This window comes from Erpetoichthys calabaricus, chromosome 4, assembly GCF_900747795.2.
Source record: "Erpetoichthys calabaricus chromosome 4, fErpCal1.3, whole genome shotgun sequence".
NCBI classification, from domain to species: domain Eukaryota; kingdom Metazoa; phylum Chordata; class Cladistia; order Polypteriformes; family Polypteridae; genus Erpetoichthys; species Erpetoichthys calabaricus.
Window position 1 is genome coordinate 194315125 of NC_041397.2, and position 20041 is coordinate 194335165.

Below are 20041 nucleotides of genomic sequence, written 5' to 3' on the forward strand. Positions count from 1 at the left end.
ATTGCACCCTCCACACATCCTTCTGCTGATACCAGCATAGGAAAGACATCTCCACCCATAATTACAACAGCGCAAGTGAGCAGAGAGCTGAGGAGACTTCGTGCCAGCAAAGCAGCGGGTCCAGATGGAGTATTGCCACGACTGCTGAAGGTCTGTGCATCTTGGGAACTGCACGTCTGACATTGTGGTCAGCAACACAGGAGCGCCACAGGGGACTGTACTTTCTCCGGTCCTGTTCAGCCTATATACATCGGACTTCCAATACAACTCGGAGTCTTGCCACATGCAAAAGTTCGCTGATGACACTGCTATCGTGGGCTGTATCAGGAGTGGGCTGGAGGAGGAGTATAGGGACCTAATCAATGACTTTGTTAAATGGTGTGACTCAAACCACCTACACCTGAACACCAGCAAAACCAAGGAGCTGGTGGTGGATTTTAGGAGGCCCAGACCCCTCATGGACCCCGTGATCATCAAAGGTGACTGTGTGCAGATGGTGCAGACCTATAAATATCTGGGAGTGCAGCTGGATGATAAATTAGACTGGACTGCCAATACTGATGCGCTGTGCAAGAAAGGACAGAGCCGGTTATACTACCTTAGAAGGCTGGCGTCCTTCAACATCTGCAATAAGATGCTGCAGATGTTCTATCAGACAGTTGTGGCAGGCGCCCTCTTCTACGCAGTGGTGTGCTGGGGAGGCAGCATTAAGAGGAAAGACGCCTCACGCCTGGACAAACTGGTGAGGAAGGCAAGCTCTATTGTTGGCATGGAGCTAGACAGTTTAACATGTGTGGCAGAGCGAAGGGCGCTCAGCAGGCTCCTATCAATTATGGAGAATCCACTGCATCCACTTAATAGTATCATCTCCAGACAGAAGAGCAGCTTCAGCGACAGACTGCTGTCACTGTCCTGCTCCACTGACAGACTGAGGAGATCGTTCCTCCCCCAAACTATGCGACTCTTTAATTCCACCCGGGGGGGTAAACGTTAACATTTAACATTATACATAGTTATTGTCTGTTTTTCACCTGCATTATTATCATTCTTTAATTTAATATTATTTATTGTATCAGTATGCTGCTGCTGAAGAATGTGAATTTCCCATTGGGATTAATAAAGTATCTATCTATCTATCTATCTATCTATCTATCTATCTATCTATCTATCTATCTATCTATCTATCTATCTATCTATCTATCTATCTATCTATCTATCTATCTATCTATCTATCTATCTATCTATCTATCTATCTATCTATCTAACCACAGTACCTGTCAAAGACAGATAATAGAATAATTTAAAAATATTTGCTATCTCTGGTTCTATGTGTACCTTCAGTGCCTTTCTTCTGTATTTACATGTGTGTGTACATCTCTTCACTAGCGCTCAGTCTCTCAAGCGCTCAATCTTTCTCGCATCTCAAAGAACTCACTCTTGTAATTTAGAAATTTTAAAATAAGAAGCCATGGATGTACTGAGGTATCACATCTGGCATAAATATTGTGACATCTATCTCTGGATAAAAGTCATTTAAGCCTGGAAAGATAGTTGCCCTAATTTTTTCAGTGTGTCAGCACCATCTAAACCTACTTCCAGACCTGAAATGTAAAGGTTTGAACAGCAACTTCAGAGTCAGTGAGCTTAGCCATGAGAGGAGTCACCTCAACTTGGAGGCTTTCGAGTTTCTGCTAATGATGACTTATGACCATTTTTGTCACAGCAAACTCTCTTACAAACATCTTTTGCCCTTCCTTAACTGGCAATATTTCTACCCACAACTCTAAAAACTATGTTGCACAGTTACATGTATTTTCGAGACTTGATGTAAAACCAAAATGTTTCATGTCCTCAGAGAAGCTAATCATGCTAACACTGGTAACTCTTTCATAGACAGATGCATCCTTCTCTCAGGGAGATTTTTTTATTGGACTGTGGAGATCAGACTGGAATCTTCCTGAAGGACCAATATCAGGAACGTCTGAGTCCAAGTAAGTGTCACAGTTATTATTTTAATTTGATTTCAAAGAAGTGTGTTTTTGTCGAGTGAAGATACAGGGTGAACTCAGAATGAAGCCATCATCCTCAAGCATCACGCAATTCTCGCTGTATCCCAACTTAAATACTCTGATTTAGATATAAACCTTATGTTAGGTATGGCAATTTTGATTCCCTTCTCTTACAGACTCAATAATCCTGTATATTTAAATGAAATACAGTAATGTCACACAGTTTTAATGAAAATTTAGACCTTGCTTATTTTCTATGAAAGAAGGAATCATTGGGTTCATTTTGTGTTCTGTTGTTCACCACTGTAAGAACATGTTTTTTTTTTTAAATTTTGAGACAAATCTCATTTTCTCTTCCTCCATTAAGATACTTTGTCTTTTACTAAAGCTAATCCTGGGCTAAAATTTCTTCCTATGTATGGAAGTTTCAATTTTCAATAGTTTGTTTCCAAGTCTCCAGTTATTACTCATTAATTAGTATTGATTTTTCTTCTTGACACAGGACAAGGTAGATTATTTCAACAAAAGGGATTAGTAGACAGAACGTGACCCTTAGTCATGATGAAAATCAATACCAGGAGATCAGAAGCTCAAAAATAAATCCAAAATGCTAGAGAGATTTGTAGTCAAAACAGATCTTAAAGCCACTGACATCCTGTGTTACTTTCTAGCATGAACAGACAAGTTCTCAATTAAGTCATGTTTCAAAATGGTAGTGTGATGGCATCATCATAACAATAGAAATCTACAAATATTATTGTCAAGACCTGGCTTATATGTTTAATTATTTTCAACTGTTCTTTGGTCTCTAACAATTCTGTAAATATAGTTTTCATGGTTTCATTATTTTCATCTTTTGCTTCCTTGTGTTTTTGATGGTTGATAAAAAATGATTCACGTTTTCCTGCAGTGCTATCTAATTTTCCTTTGCATGCTGCCATATTGTTAAGTTGTGAGGCCATATTGCTGGGAGGTGGTTCATGGAGGTTGCATGTCTTGCCATCACTAGCACAACAGTTTAAAAAGCTGGCACCAAACTTACCCAATTATCCAAGACTGGGATTGAATTTACTGGTTATGACAGTTTTTTCTGCCCTCAAATTACATGTACCCATTTTGGCTTATGACTTACCACTCTGTTCTCTGACCATGATTCTAACTACAAGTCTTGAGCTTTGTTGCTTAATTATTGTCATTCTGCTTGGTGTAAATTTTGACTTCTCTGTGCCATCTTCAGATTCCCTTTTTTTTCTGAAAAGTGATATCACCTTGTCCGAGAAGTACAATTATAAAAACAAGTTTTGATTCAGAAAAAAATGCATGGAAATCAAAGAGTATATCAAAGCAATTGAAATTAATGACAGGAACTGTAGTAGAAAACTGCAGTTCCTCAATGAAAAATCTCACACACAGATGTGAAAAAGTGTTCAAAATTCACAGATTTTATTTTATTTCATGCCCTTGTTAAAATGTAATACACTTAAATGCTATTTTTTCTTAATCACAGATGCCAATTAACAATGAATTTTAGATGACAAGTTAATCAGCAACTAACCAGCTCCCTTGGTCTGTTTAAGTGAAATATTTATAAAGGAATAAGAGTGAAAAAGTACAGGGCCAATCAGTTCCTGTCCAATTAGAACATTAGAACAATCTAATCTAGAAAATCAAGAGAACAGGCCATTCCGCCCAACAAAGCTTGCCAGTCCTATACACTTAATTCTTCCTAAATAACATGAAGAGTAGTTTTGAAAACCCCTAAAGTCCTAATGTCTACCACACTACATGGTAGCTTGTTCCATGTGTCTATGGTTCTCTGTGTAAAGAAAAACCTCCTGTTGTTTGTGTGAAATTTACCCTTAATGAGTATCCAACTGTTTCCCCGTGCTCTTGATGAACTCATTTTAAAATAACAGTCTCAATTCACTCTACTGATTCCTTCATAATTGTAAACACTTCAATCATGTCCCCTCTTAATCTTCTTTTGCTTAAACTGAAAAGGCTCAGCTCTTTTAATCTTTCTCCATAATTCATTCGTTGTAGCCCTGGAATCAGCCTCGTTGCTCTTCTCTGGACTTTTTCTAGCATTGCTATATCCTTTTTGTTGCCTGAAGACTAAAACTGAACACAGTAGTCCAGATGAGGCCTCACCAGTGTGTTACAAAACTTGAGCATAACCCCCTTGGACTTATACTCCACACATCTTGCTATTCTGTTAGCCTTCTTAATGGCTTCTGAACACTGTCTGCTGCTATGTCTTTTTCTCATTTTTTTTTTGTAATCAGTTTTTTACTGATGTCAAAAACAAATAGCAAGGCAACACATAGGAAAAAAATGACATTTTTATATAGAGAGTTTGAAGAAAACACCTCACTGGCACCCACTCACAACTTACTCCACCCTGGAACTGGTCTGCTGTCAGCCATGACTTGGTCAGGGTGATAGTGTTTTCCCATTTACTAATAGTATGTGCAGGCACCCCATTAATTTGTGCGGCTGACAATCTAATAAAGCAAGGTTGTAAAAAAAGAACTTCCAGACCGAGACTGTTATGTTCTATTGGTAGCCTGGAGACCAAAACTGCACACAGTACTCTTGTAACAAGTGTGTTATAAAGCCTGAGCATAACTTCCTTTAACCTGTACTCTAGACATCATGCTATATAACCTAACATTTCGTTAGCCTTCTTCTGATCACTGTCTGTCTGGAAGTAGATAGTGTCCAATCCACTACGACTTTCGATTTTCAGACCTCCCACTGTGTACTCAAAACCTAACATCTTAATTCCTACATCTATTACTTTACATTTACTTACATTAAACTTCATCTGCCACAAGTCTGCTCAAGCCTGGATGCTGTCCAAATCTCTTTTTTAATGACTCATCGGATTCTAGATTATCTGCCAATCTACCTATTTTGGTATCATCTGCAAAACTTAACCAGCTTGTTACTTATATTCTTATCCAAACCATTTATATAAATTAAAAATAGCAGCGGACCAAACACTGACTCCTGTGGAACACCACTGTTAACATCAACCAATTCTGATAAGGCACCATAACCCTCTGTTTCCTAGGGTTTTACACCCATCTACAAACATCACCCTGAACTCCCACTTCTTTTAGTTTGATGCTCAACCTCTCATTCTGTACCTTATCAAATGCTTTCTGAAACAATTAGAAGAATATAATTTTACTTTATTTATCAATAGCATGAATTGACTTCAAATTAAGAAACTGGTTTGAGTTAATATATGCCCCCATTGCAATGCTTGCCAGAGAGTCCCTGATGATTGAGTGACCTACACAGCTTAATCAAGAAACAATGTGGAACTGCCATGTGAGCTTATCAAGAGCAAGTTTAAGGGTAGGGATAAGGTGCAATGCCACAAGGATGTTTGGGGTATTTGTTTGTATATAACATAATATTATCTGACTTGCTAAATCTAATTTAAACTAACAGGGAACCATGCTAACTGCATTGTGGGCATGGCAGTAAACAGCCAAGAACAAGGCATCAGTCATTTGCAGTGCCCACTCATGCACACATCCACACTCACACTCAAGTCAACCTAGAATCACCAGCTAACGTAACCTGCATGTGTTTAAGGGTGTATGTGGAAAACCAAAGAACGTGGAGGGAAACACCCAATGCTTTAGTTGCCTCACATTTTTATGCAATCGTTTTGTTCACCCCACTGAATTAAAGCTGAAAGTCTGCACTTCAACTGCATCTGAGTTGTTTCATTTAAAATTCATTGTGGTAATGTACAGTGCATCCGGAAAGTATTCACAGCGCATCACTTTTTCCACATTTTGTTATGTTACAGCCTTATTCCAAAATGGATTAAATTAATTTTTTTCCTCAGAATTCTACACACAACACCCCATAATGACAATGTGAAAAAAATTTACTTGAGGTTTTTGGAGATTTATTAAAAATAAAAAAACTGAGAAATCACAAGTACATAAGTATTCACAGCCTTTGCTCAATTCTTTGTCGATGCACCTTTGTCAGCAATTACAGCCTCAAGTCTTGTTGAATATGATGCCACAAGCTTGGCACACCTATCCTTGGCCAGTTTCGCCCATTCCTCTTTGCAGCACCTCTCAAGCTCCATCAGGTTGGATGGGAAGTGTCGGTGCACAGCCATTTTAAGATCTCTCCAGAGATGTTCAATCGGATTCAAGTCTGGGCTCTGGCTGGGACACTCAAGGACATTCACAGAGTTGTCCTGAAGCCACTCCTTTGATATCTTGGCTGTGTGCTTAGGGTCGTTGTCCTGCTGAAAGATGAACCGTCGCCCCAGTCTGAGGTCAAGAGCGCTCTGGAGCAGGTTTTCATCCAAGATGTCTCTGTACATTGCTGCAGTCATCTTTCCCTTTATCCTGACTAGTCTCCCAGTTCCTGCCGCTGAAAAACATCCCCACAGCATGATGCTGCCACCACCATGCTTCACTGTAGGGATGGTGCCTGGTTTCCTCCAAACGTGACGCCTGGCATTCACACCAAAGAGTTCAATCTTTGTCTCATCAGACCAGAGAATTTTCTTTCTCATGGTCTGAGAGTCCTTCAGGTGCCTTTTGGCAAACTCCAGGCGGGCTGCCATGTGCCTTTTACTAAGGAGTGGCTTCCGTCTGGCCACTCTGCCATACAGGCCTGATTGGTGGATTGCTGCAGAGATGGTTGTCCTTCTGGAAGGTTCTCCTCTCTCCACAGAGGACCTCTGGAGCTCTGACAGAGTGACCATCGGGTTCTTGGTCACCTCCCTGACTAAGGCCCTTCTCCCCCGATCGCTCAGTTTAGATGGCTGGCCAGCTCTAGGAAGAGTCCTGGTGGTTTTGAATTTCTTCCACTTACGGATGATGGAGGCCACTGTTGTCATTGGGACCTTCAAAGCAGCAGAAATTTTTCTGTAACCTTCCCCAGATATGTACCTCGAGACAATCCTGTCTCGGAGGTCTACAGACAATTCCTTTGACTTCATGCTTGGTTTGTGCTCTGACATGAACTGTCAACTGTGGGACCTTATATAGACAGGTGTGTGCCTTTCCAAATCACGTCCAATCAGCTGAATTTACCATAGGTGGACACCAGTTAAGCTGCAGAAACATCTCAAGGATGATCAGGGGAAACAGGATGCACCTGCGCTCAATTTTGAGTTTCATGGCAAAGGCTGTGAATACTTATGTACATGTGCTTTCTCAATTTTTTTATTTTTAATAAATTTGCAAAAATCTCAAGTAAACTTTTTTCACGTTGTCATTATGGGGTGTTGTGTGTAGAATTCTGAGGAAAAAAATGAATTTAATCCATTTTGGAATAAGGCTGTAACATAACAAAATGTGAAAAAAGTTATGCGGTGTGAATACTTTCCGGATACACTGTACAGAACCAAAATTAGAAAACAATTGTCTCTGTCCAAATATTTATGGACCTAACTGTATCTGGAGAAAAACCCACATATACATGAAGAGGGCATGCAAGCCACACACAGATGACAACCAGGCTCAGGATTTGAACCAAGGACATGGACTGTTAGGCAGCAGCACTACCATGTCACGCTGGTTATACACAAAGTATAAATCCTAAATTCTGATGTGTTCCACCTTTCACAATGACATTTCTCTCACTTTTCTCCTCTGTAAAACAACTTGTCAGTCCCCTAACATCATACTGTACACTAACCTTTTATTTCTTATAAGTTGGACCCTTCATGTGTTAATTTCATAAGCTAGGGATGTAATTTTGTTTATTGTAATATTTTTTTTTCTTAATTTGAAGAATTGCCACTTGCACAGAAAAGAAAAGCTCTAATTCACTGAATAAGCTGTGGTTTGAACAAATAATCAACACTTAATCAAATGAAGTAATGTTGTAAAATCTTAGGATATATTTTGCAATGAGTGAAACAGGCAGGTTTTGAATCAGATTCGGTTTTGCAAAACTGAAACTAAAATTCATTTTGCCTAAGAGTTGTAAGGGGTTTAAAAGTTGTTTTTTTAAATTTTTTTTAATTCCATGTTTACCTGTGTTCTTTTCTGCAGCTGCATAATGCAAGTAATCCTAATAGCATCAATTGTATTTATGCCTCACGTTCACATCACAACATGTTGCATATTTTCAACATAAAGACACACTAAAATGCACCATTGTGCACATTACCTGACCTTAGAACATGGCAAGTCACTGTTGCCAAATGCCACCTCCCCACCTTCTCCTAGCAACTACCTTATTCAGCTTGAGGATATGAGCATCTTTTTGTTATTTTTTTTTTAACTAGAGATCTTTCATTCCAGTGAGGAACAACACACCTCTTTCTTCAGTGCTTCCATTGGGATCTATCATTAGAAAACATAATGTTAATTTTCACTTATATGCAAATGACACCGAATTATAACTTTCTTTCAGAACATATGATATTTCTCCTTTGTTGTCATTAATTAGTTTTCTTAGTGAGTTAATGGAGAGAATGGATGAAGACTGCTTGTCCCTGAATACAGAAATATTAGAAATTTTATTTACTTGGGGGAATGAAAGTGACTGGAACAACATTCTGTCACTTTTTAACTCAGTTAGAATCACCATTAGTTTTACTGAATCAGCATGCAAATTAGGTGTTATCTTTGACACTGGCATGTCATTTAAAACACTCATTACAAAACTATCCAAAACATGTTTTTACCATCTTACAAATTTTGGTAAACAAAGATGTCTCTCTAAAAAAAAAATCCTGGAAAGCAAGAGCAAGGCTACAATACATGATCTTCTCAGAAGTTCTCAGAAAACATTTAAAAGACCCGCGAGACAAAAGAGACTTGCCACGGTGCATCTCACGGGGACCATAAACATGAGACTTGGTGCCAAGAGATTGTCCCAGGGCCGTCTCGCGGGGACGTGGAACATGAGATTCTTGCAAGACACGCCCTACTTACAAAAGATATTATATAAGAGCACACCCATCAAAAAAAACCCAGTCGTGTAAAAGCACGTAGTACACACAGATCATGTGCTCTCAGCACATATAAAGCGTATAAGGACAATACGGAGGATAGAGACCCAAAAGCGCTGGAGAGAAAGAAAGGCAGATAAGAGATTATGAAAGCAGTGGAATTCGAAAGGCTCAAACAAACGATGGTGCGTTACACATGCAGAGAAAGGTACAGAATATGAAAGCAGTAAAATTCGAAAGAATTGTAGCATCCCAGCCAGGTTGAGGGCTTTTTGGTTTTAAGTGACTGTTAGGTCCAATTGAGGCAGGGCGGAGTACAGCATGGAAGACTGATAGCGGGATATTGATTGATGCGGTAAGGGGGGGCGTTGGAGAGGGTGCTAGAAAGTTGTGTTTGGGGTTAGGAAGTTGGCGATTGTTCAAGTCAAACTTTTGTGACACTTTATCATGTTAGTCACTACAGTATCAAAGAAAAGATAGAAAAGATTGCATTACCGCAAACAAAAGGTGATTAATCATCAGAACCAGGTGTAATTGAAAAAATAGCAGTACAAATTGAGGTCAGAAAAAAAGAGTAGACAACAAAGTCTTTTCGCATTTGCATCATTCAATGCACAAAATGTGGATTTACACAATAATGGACCATACACTATGAGAATCTTTGGTCCCGGAACAGTTTAAGCAAAGACAAGTTAAATTTCAAAGAATACACAATTCGGTCGGGTGTATATTGATGATCACGGAGAAGCGATGCAAATTTTAACAGGCAAAAAGAAAGGTAATGTACATATTCCGCGAATAACATTACACACCAAAGGAGATCGTGATATGCCATTCGTATTAAAATGTTTACAGTTTACCGTGAGAATAGCTTTTGCTATGACAATCAAAAAATCACAGGGACAAACATTGGAAAAACTCGGAAACAGAAATAATATTCACTCACGGGCAGTTATACGTTGCGTTGTCACAATGAGTCTCCAAAAAATATTGTTTTTAATGAAGCTTTAAAGTAAAAGTGCAAATAATGAAATTGAAACAATTCCAAAGAAAAAAAAAATTTTAAGTTGTATATCTGATTAACCAAACACAGGGGTTGGTGAGCGAAGCGAGCAGGGGGCAAAGCCCCCTAGTTTTCTAAATATGCGGGATACTGAGAAACGATTTCATACATTTATTTCTAGTTGTATTGACTTAATCATTCACTGGCTTGTTAAAACCATTCTTTATATAGCTTTCCATTCATTCAAAATGCTGCATGGAAGAATTATTATAAAAACTAGAAAGTACAAACACATAACTCCAGTTCTCAAGTCCTTACACTGGCTCCCAGTTAAGTTTAGGGATGATTTCAAAATCCTCCTTTTACCATAAAAAGCCTTAAATGACCAAGGCCTTGCGTACTTATCTGAACTTACAATTATTTACAAAACAGAGTACACATTAAGATCTCAGAATGTTCATCTGCTTAAAATTTCAAGGATTAATAAAATAACAGTGGGAGTTTGAGCTGTTAGTTGCAGGGCCCAGAAGCTGTGGAATGATCTGCCAGCTAATATGAGAGGTGCCCAATAAATCTCAGCTTTTAAATCCCAGCTGAAGACTCACTACTTCAGTTTAGCATACCCTGAGTAGAGTTGCAGATTAGCTGTGCACTGCAATCCTTATTTGTTAGTCATTTGCACAAAAATAAAAGTAATACAATATTTAGTAATTATTAACCCGACATGGTGGCACAGTGGTAGACCTGCTGCCTTGCTGTAAGGAGATCAAGGGTACCCTGATCCCAGCACAGAGTTTGCATGTTTTCCTAATGTCCAATCCAAAGACATGCAGGTTAACTGTGGTGGCAATTGCTAAATTTACTGATGTGTGCATGTGTGTGTGAGTGTGTTCCTCTCTGATGAACAGGTGCTATATCTGGGGAATTGTTCCTGTCTTCTGCCCTGTACGTGCTGGGATAGGCCTCAGCCCCTCACGACCCTGGGATCAAAAAATATTAAGGTATTCTGTTTCTTTTGATGGTATCTTGATGTAGCACGTGGTGACATTGCTTTACAGCTTATGTAAAAGTGATCTTAGATAAAGCAGCATTGGAGTCATGAGACGATTCTCTCATCAGATTGCATGGGGGTTGTTTAGTTTGCCGTAGTCTCCAGGACCCTGACAGGTCTGAGTTTGTCTTTGAGGTTCCCTTTTAAACAATTTTCATCTCTTCTGTTCCCATAGTTCAACAATTAACTAATGGACAGGTGTTGTTGATTTCCATTTATATTAATCTGTTTCCACTTTGTTTTTGTGTGTTTTAACACATCTATGTCTTTATCTCTACTAATTCTGTATTGCGTGGTTAGTATAATGTATTCTTGCATTTTACCTGAGAATGTGTTCTCAGCACTCTGTGTCTGCTCTCAGTGAAGAGTGTTATACAAAAATAAATTGTTTTGTATTATGTGTATGGTACGGATATGGATGAAAGCAAAATGCAACTTATTGTCAGAGGTTATGTTTTTTTTTTTTGCAAGGCGAAACACTGAGTTTCACTGCAAATTTAATTTCACACTTTACTACTTATATTGTTAACAGAGTCTATTGTATCAGAACTTGGTTTAATTGAGCACGGGAAATATCTGAAAAAAGGAATATTTAAGTACAGTGATTAAGTACTCATTATCACTGGAATTACAATAACGTACTGGATAGGTCTTCTTTAGATAACTTTAAAATGGTCATAATTTTTTTTATAAATGAAAATTAGTTTTTTTCTTATACTAAGAATCTATCAGAGGAAATAACATCAAGTCAGTAAGCAACAGAGAACATAATGTATATGAACAAGGAGATAATTAGTGATTTTGCCATTTTAGAAATGTTTTATACTTTTATTTCAAGCAATATGTACATTCAGTACAATCTGTTTAATAGCACAATAAAAGCAGCAGGACAGCTTAAAAAATAAAAACAAAACGTTATTAGAGGCACAGTATTTGTGAGAAAAAACGTCTTTTCATGCCATTTCATGAAGAAGAAAGAAATGTGCTGCTTTTCTAAATAAAAGAAAGGTGCATATCCTCTGGTACGTCGTATTTGGATTTATGATCTTCAAAAAGCTGGCAGAGTTCTTCAATGTACTTCTGATGTAAAGCGTTCACTTCCTCTCCAGTTGGTTTGTCGTTCTGGATCACTTTAATGGGTTTCCCAACTAAGACAAAGAAGGAAAACTGTTAAATGCTTCATACTGTATCTTACATGGACATTAAAACAGCAATTCTTACAAGGCATGGCAAACCCTGATGTTTCCAGTTACAGCTAGATAAAAGGTGTTTTCCTAGTAAAGGTGCTAGGGGGAATTTAAAGGGAGGCGCTGTACATGGACCCTGACCTCTCTTTTTAGCAGTTTAATGTTGTTTTAAGGGAGATGAGAGAAATCTGCTGACACTGATGTTAGGATCTATATAGTAAACTAAAACACTGATAAAAAGAAAAGCCCTTATTAAGAAGAATGTTCTGCTTCGCCATTGAAGTCTGAGCTGCCTTTTTTTACAAGCTAATTTAGAATAAATGGTATTTTGAAAATTCCATAAATTTATTGTAAAAATCATGATTTAGCAGAGTGTAAATTTCTTGCAAATAGATGGAGCCCCACATTTTATACTTCTGAACGGAGGCAGAAAGCTTTAAGCAAATCTTGCTGGGGTGGGGAGGGGGGTAATGTTAAGATAATACTTATTATATCTAAAGGTAATGTGTAAAAATGTAAAAATAATCATAGTAAATAGTGTTTTTGTATTTTAAAACAAATTATATTAGTTTAGATACATGTTATTAATCCCATGGAGAAATTCAGCTGTATACAGCAGTGGAAACATTAAAATCAAGAATACAGACTCAGAGGACAAATAATACAGCCAATCAATCAAGTGATAAATAAAAAATAAATAAATGCATATCGTGAAGATATTTTAAAATGAACTTAATGAGTACATCGGAAAGTCGGAAAGAAACATTTAATTGCCTGACAGCAGTGGGCAGAAAACACACCCAAAGGCGTTTCTTAGCACACCATGGTAGAATGAAGATTTTTCATCCACTTTTCTGCAACAGCTTGCAATGTGTCCAGGGTTAGTCTAGTGATGGAGCAGGTGTTCCTGATAAGTTTACTCACTCATTGTGCTTCATTTGAGTTCAGGCTGCTTCCCCAGAAGCAACAACCATCAAAAGACCTGAGACTCCTTAGCAAGTACAGTCTGTTCTGGCCCTTCTTGTACAGAGTCATTGTGTTGCCAGACCAGTCCAGTTTGTTACTTATTTGAGCCCCCAGGTACTTGTAACTCTGCATCACTTCCACCTCTTTCCCCTGGGTGGTGACTGTTCTCAGAGGTTCTTTGGCATGCCAGTAGTCCACCACCAGCTCTTTTATCTTGGCTGATGTTGCATTGCAGGTTGTTGTCCTTGCACCACAAAACAAAGTCCTCCACAACCTTCCTGTACTCTGACTCATCTCCATTATTAATGCAGCCTATGATGGATGAGTCATCTGTAAATTTCTGTGGATGACAAGCACTGGCATCCATATTACTAAACGAGAATGGTAAACCGGATATGGACGCAGGGACATGGGCCGTGGATGCAAAAGAGGTAGTGTGCAGGCGCCACACAAAGCCCCCCTCCAAGCAACGGAAAATAAGAAATGAGGCGCCGCGCCCATAGCACACAAAAAAAAGGAGTCAGACGCAGGCGCCACACAAACCCATGGCACACAGCGCCACACGAAGCCCATAGCACACGAAACGGGACACACACAAAAAAGAGGATTCAGACCCACAACACACAAAGCCCCCCCTCCACTAACAGAAATAAGAAATGAGGCAACACACCCCTAGCACACCAAAAACAAAGGAGTCAGACGCAACGGGACACACACAAAAAAGAGGATTCAGACCCACGACACACAAAGCCCCCCTCCACTAACAGAAATAAGAAATGAGGCAACGCGCCCCTAGCACACCAAAAACAAAGGAGTCAGACGCAAGAGCCACATAGCACACGAAACGGTACGCACACAAAAAAGAGGATTCAGACCCACGACACACAAAGCCCCCCTCCACTAACAGAAATAAAAAAATGAGGAAACGCGCCCCTAGCACACAAAAAAAAAGAAGTTAGATGCGAGCGCCACACAAAGCCCATTGCACACGAAACGGGACAGACTACGGACATAGCACACGAAACGGGACGTACACAAAAAGGAGGATTCAGACCCACGACACACAAAGCCCCCCTCCACTAACAGAAATAAATAATGAGGCAACGCGCCCTTAGCACACAAAAACAAGGAGTCACACGCAAGCGCCACACAAAGCCCATAGCACACGAAACGGGACAGACTACGGATTTCACACACTAACATAAATAAGAAACGAGACACAAAGCACCCCTCCACTAACAGAAATAAGAAATGAGGCAACGCGCCCATATCACACAAAAAAGAGGAGTCAGACACACACCCCAAAGTGAAACAGGACAGACTACGGACTCCACACACGGTCACCCATCGAGCCCGATATTGAGGCTCAAAAACGGAAGAGCAACCAAAAACGAACACTTGAGATCATACAAAAAGCCCACACATACGGACAACACAACATATTTGAATCAGATTATCCCCGCCTAACAGTAAAACGGGACAGTCTAAGGAGTCCACAAAACTTCACAAATCAAGCCCGACATAGTACTGATAAAGAGGACTCACACCCCCACACCACAGTTAAACGGGACAGACTACGGAGTCCTCAAAGGGTCACACATCAAACCCAACATATTACAGAAACAGATTTGTGTTTCGGACAACGGCAGATACTACGATAGAAGCATTGCCTACAACTCGCATCTGAAATCAACTTACAGACTATACAGCACATTCTATGCACTTCTAAAAAGACGCACGCCGACAAACGACGTCATACATAAACAACATGAGACTGGACTACAATACATATACAGGCGCGGACACCTGATGGGTAATAATACGAAGAAACGAACAGTCCGTATTAAACATACGTCATCTAAACACGTTCAAACTATACAGCATAGGTGAATCTCATTTCAATGATGCACTATTAACCGTACAACCACAGAAAAGGCTCCATATTAACAGTGAGTGCGATCCTCCTTATTACTTATCCATATTACTAACGATAAAGAACAAACAAGTCATGAATTCACGATCACGGGTACAAAATGATACGGCTCGAGTAACGGGACCACAAACACGAACCAGCATGAAAACAAACAATACATGTCGGCGCCTACAACGCGCTTCTGAAACCGCGGAAGAAAAAATGTCATTGCATTACTTCCTGGAGAGGCACAGCTCTTTCTAAGCTCTGACAAAGTTGACTCTGATGATGACAATGACCATCTTAATTTCCCCTTGCAATATTTGAACACTATTAACCCAGCCAGATTACCACAACACAATCTTAACCTTAATATCGGAACAATAATCATGCTATTAAGAAACCTTAACACTAAACAAGGTTTATGCAATGGTACACGTTTAGTCGTCAACACCATGACACACAATATTATTGAAGCAAAAGTTCTTACAGGATCACATGCTAACAGTACTGTTCTGATTCCTAGAATTGACCTTACAAGTTCTGACCTAGAATTACCTTTTACACTTAAACGGCGACAGTTCCCCATTAAACATGCATTTGCCATGACCATCAACAAATCACAAGGACAAACCATGTATAAGGTTGGCATCTACCTCTCTGAGCCCGTTTTTGGACATGGACAACTTTATGTGGCCTTCTCACGAGTTTGACGTTCATCTGACGTTATAGTTAAGGTTATAAATGATCCATGCCAACGAAAACTCATTCAAGGACAAGACACCATCTTTACTACTAATGCTGTGTACAAGGAAATTTTCCAATAAATCTTTACACTGTGCCATGCAGTTTATTCTTTGCTTCCTATATACGTCATCTACACCTTCACACTATGCTATATCTCATACATACATCACGCTATTTGTAATTACCCAACACCAGGGGTTGGCGAGCGAAGCGAGCAGGGGGCGGAGCCCCCTAGTTGGGCTAGAAGTCGGTTGTGTACATGGTAAACTGGAAGGGAGACCGGACAGTTTCCTGAGGTACTCCAATATTACACACAACCAGATACAGACAAGACAAAATGGTATGTTTTAGCATCATCAGCTGGGTCTAGCCCAGTATGCTGTGAGGGCAGTGGGACAACCATGATTTGCCTGAGTATAGCGACTGATTCATCCCTTCTACACTACAGCCAATATGAGGGTTCTTCTACTTGTTCTGTCACCTGTTGGATCACAGACTTTCTTTCTTTACTAGTTACCCCCAGATCTTCTAACATTCTTCAGAGTGACTGGGCTAGAAAACTACGTCATCCTACCTCAATTAGAAGTGACCAGGCTTTCCTGATACTTTGCTTTTTCTCTAAAAAGCAGCTTACAAAATGCAAACAATAATGTTTTCAACGCTAAATGAATAAGGCGACAGACATTTTGGTGTAATTATTATCTCAGACAAGTCTGTGTTTGTGTTTGGCTGCTGCAAAAGAATGAACCACCAATTATGGAAAATAGACTGATAAATATGATATATTCACCTTTTTTAGGCATAGATAGATAGATAGATAGATAGATAGATAGATAGATAGATAGATAGATAGATAGATAGATAGATAGATAGATAGATAGACTTAATCCCAAGGGGAAATTCACAAATGTGGAGCATATTCACTTTTCTGATTTAAGTCAATAAAAAGCCACAAAAACATCATCTTTTACATATGCAGGTTTGCCTAGAATAATAAAAAAAGATTTAAAATTACAATGTTTTGCTTGTATAAAAGCTTCCAAATTCCACTTTTTCAGCTGATGTCACTATTACTCTGTATGAGCAATAACCACAGAGTACATATTACATGTACTGTGAAAATACCACTGACTGTCCAAATACCATTTATTCTAAATTAGCTCAGTACATACTACATGTACTGTGCAAACACAAAGAGGCTCAAAGGTCAAGGGCTAACCTGAACACATTAGTGCATTGTGGGAGCCTCTGAAATTTAAAAAAAAAAATGCATTTTTTTTCTCATGCGTCAAATTTGCAAAAACACATATGATTATATAAAAAAAACTGTCAAAATTTAAATCTTTGAACATGCTTGTCTAACATCCATAAGGAGATACTGTCATGGAAAGATTTTAGGTCTTAGATTAAAAAAGGAGGTAAAGTTGACAGATAAGATTGTGAGCAACTCTTCTCTTCTTGCTGTTTGCTTTTGGAGAAGTGCCATGCACTTAATTTTCACTGTTAAAGTTGCTTTATGGCTGGAAATCCCAAAAAAATTTTGGATGTTGCAACAGAGATTTGGAAAGAGTAGCATTGCTCATTGAGAAGAATGGGTCACTTGATTTGGACATCATTTGCGTGATAAACTCATGAAAGAACAGAGATATTACATTATCTTTTTTATGCACATAGACACTGTGAGAAACAGACTCAAACTGTATAAGAGAAAAAAAATCTTGAATGTAATAGACTTAGATGTACGTACACAGCTGATAGAATAGTTAATTTTTTAAATATCCTTTGTCACACATGCACGTCGGAGGATCTCTCAAGGTATGCAATAACCCACCTGGACAAGAGGGGGAGCTACCACTAGCATTGTCTCCTCCTCTCTCTGCTGCACCACAAAACTTCCCAGTGAGGGCACCTCCTACCACTCCTTCCAGTACCCCATCCATAAGAACTCAGGCTTCCCAAAAGGAGGCTTCATTTTGGCAAAAGTGACCTGTCGGATGGAGATCCCTAGCAAACTGACCCTAATTCTCAGCTTGAAGCCGAGCTTTACTTTTTATAATTTTCAGCCCAGAGACAAGGGTAAAACACCTGAGAAGCATTTCTTTTGTTTAGTTTTTGCTGCTTATTAAACAAATGACCTGGATGGCACCCCAAATTTTCTTCCGGCAGCCTGTCATTCTTACACCCAGCTACACCTTGTTATTCTGAACAACCACTCATACTCCTTCTAGTTATAAATGCAACCCCTATAAAATCTTCAAGGCAAAATAGATAAAATCTTTTTATAAAGTAGAAGAAAAAAAACACTCTCATTGTAGAAGGAAACAAGAGTTCTTGGTCCTGTTCAATTATTTTAGTGCTAAACACTAAAATTGGTTTTTACTTTGAAAGTTAAGCTCTCAATCTGATGTCTACAGATCAGTATAGGAAAAATCCTGACAGGTACCACTGACTAAAAAGGAAACATAAAAGATAGCACTCAGCCATTGCCAGTATTGAATTCTTTAATTTGAATTTAATTGGGACCCTGTAACTTTTCAGTTATTGGTGGTTTGACTGCTCAAGTCTCATAATCAGTATGCTATTGTTTACCATTTATGATCACATATAAGTCGGGTCTTGAAACCCGAAAAATCAACCATAAAATCAGACCCAGACTTATAAGCCCGTTCAAAAATGCGACAAAATTTTTTATTTTTTTTGGTTTTTACATCTTCTTGCTTCCTCCAATCTCACATCAGTTTCTCAGATGCATCAAATTTTCTTGCAGCAATGCAGTTACCAATTTCATTTGCTACTTCAACGATGTTTAATTTAAAACCAGCTTCATATTTTCTTCTGATCAAATGCTCCATTGTAGATAAGGGATGCTCTTACAATAAAGGTATATGAGGGTGTGAGATACAAAAAACACAAATCAGTGCAAATGTTGGTTCAGAATAGTTCGGGTATTACCATGTGGTCACATAGGCACGAGAGAGAGAGAGGTTAGGAGCACGCGCTGATACAGCGCATTGCTACACCCACATAGAAAAAAAGGCAGTGTGCTCCGTGATTACCCTCTCAGGAGGGCATTAGCATAGCATAATCCCTTGTACCAATAGTGTGAGTGTTCCACATTCGACTTATACAACTGACATTATAAAATACCAGAAATTAAACTGTAAAATCAGGTCCCGACTTATCCGCGGGAGAACTTATCCACGAGTATACAGGTATACGGTTTTTGGAAAACATTTTTATGTACTTGACAATTTTGAAGATTCAGTCAGAGGTCATTCTTTATACTGTTATATTAGAGAAGCTCCGCAAAACTCAAGACAAACTTCATTCAAAAACTAGGATTCAAATCTATGAGAAGGCATCTTAATATAAAATAGGCCTGGCTCTGAAAATCAAGAAGCAGACTTGTGGTCTACACATCCTCACAAACAATGCCAAGCTTAGAAATATGACGTGAGAAACCATAATAACAAAATCCCTAGCCTAAATAACAAAACAAAGTAATTAAATATACATTAAAGGATTTATTGTAAAACATTATTCCAAAACAATTCAAAATGTGCAAACAAGAACAAAAGGAGAAGATAATGTTTGCTTCAAGGCTAAGCTAAAAACAACAAACTCAAGTCCACAATCCAAACACAGAATCCAAAGTCCAATGCAGAGTTCATAAACCAGAAGGTCAAAGAATTACTTGCAAACTAACAATTAAGTCAACATACAAAAATTTAAAAAGTAAAAAAAGATCTGAACACACATTAGCAAAAGCAAATGTATCAACACTGAACTGAGGACTTGTCAGTGTTTACATAGGCAGATGGTGGTCTCCAGAGCTGCAACATCAGAGCCCAGTCCCCCTTGGATTCAACATATTGTGGTGGATTGCCAGCATTTTACTCCGGCCCTCACCCCCAGGCCGCCAGGAGGAGCTCTCCTGACATCATGATCGTGCCCCGAGTTCCAGCAGGGCCTCATGGACTATGTAGTGTTTATACACAGCCCTGCTGGATACCTTGGGGGCCACCGGGAGTCGCTGTAGGGGGGCTAGCGGGCTCTTATGTGCCCTATAACCCGGGAGTGCGTCATCATCACGTGACAGGAAGGAGCGACGTGCTCCCGGGCTGAAGAAAGGACTGTTTACCCTGACCTGGAGGGAATAAGGACTTGTGGGTTTGGCCAGGAACCACTTCCGGGTCAGGGGATATAAAAGGACT

The 20041-nt window shown here is 39.2% G+C and overlaps 1 protein-coding gene across 1 annotated transcript in view; it reads right to left on the minus strand.

Annotated features, from left to right (window-relative positions):
• Positions 1-11564: 11564 nt before the first annotated feature.
• mogat2 (monoacylglycerol O-acyltransferase 2) overlaps positions 11565-20041 on the minus strand; it is a 111318-nt gene continuing 102841 nt past the window's right edge. The window contains exon 6 of the mRNA XM_028800121.2: positions 11565-12163. Within this exon, the coding sequence (XP_028655954.2) occupies positions 12009-12163 (155 nt within the window). The 3' untranslated portion in view covers positions 11565-12008. The remainder of the gene's footprint in view (positions 12164-20041) is intronic.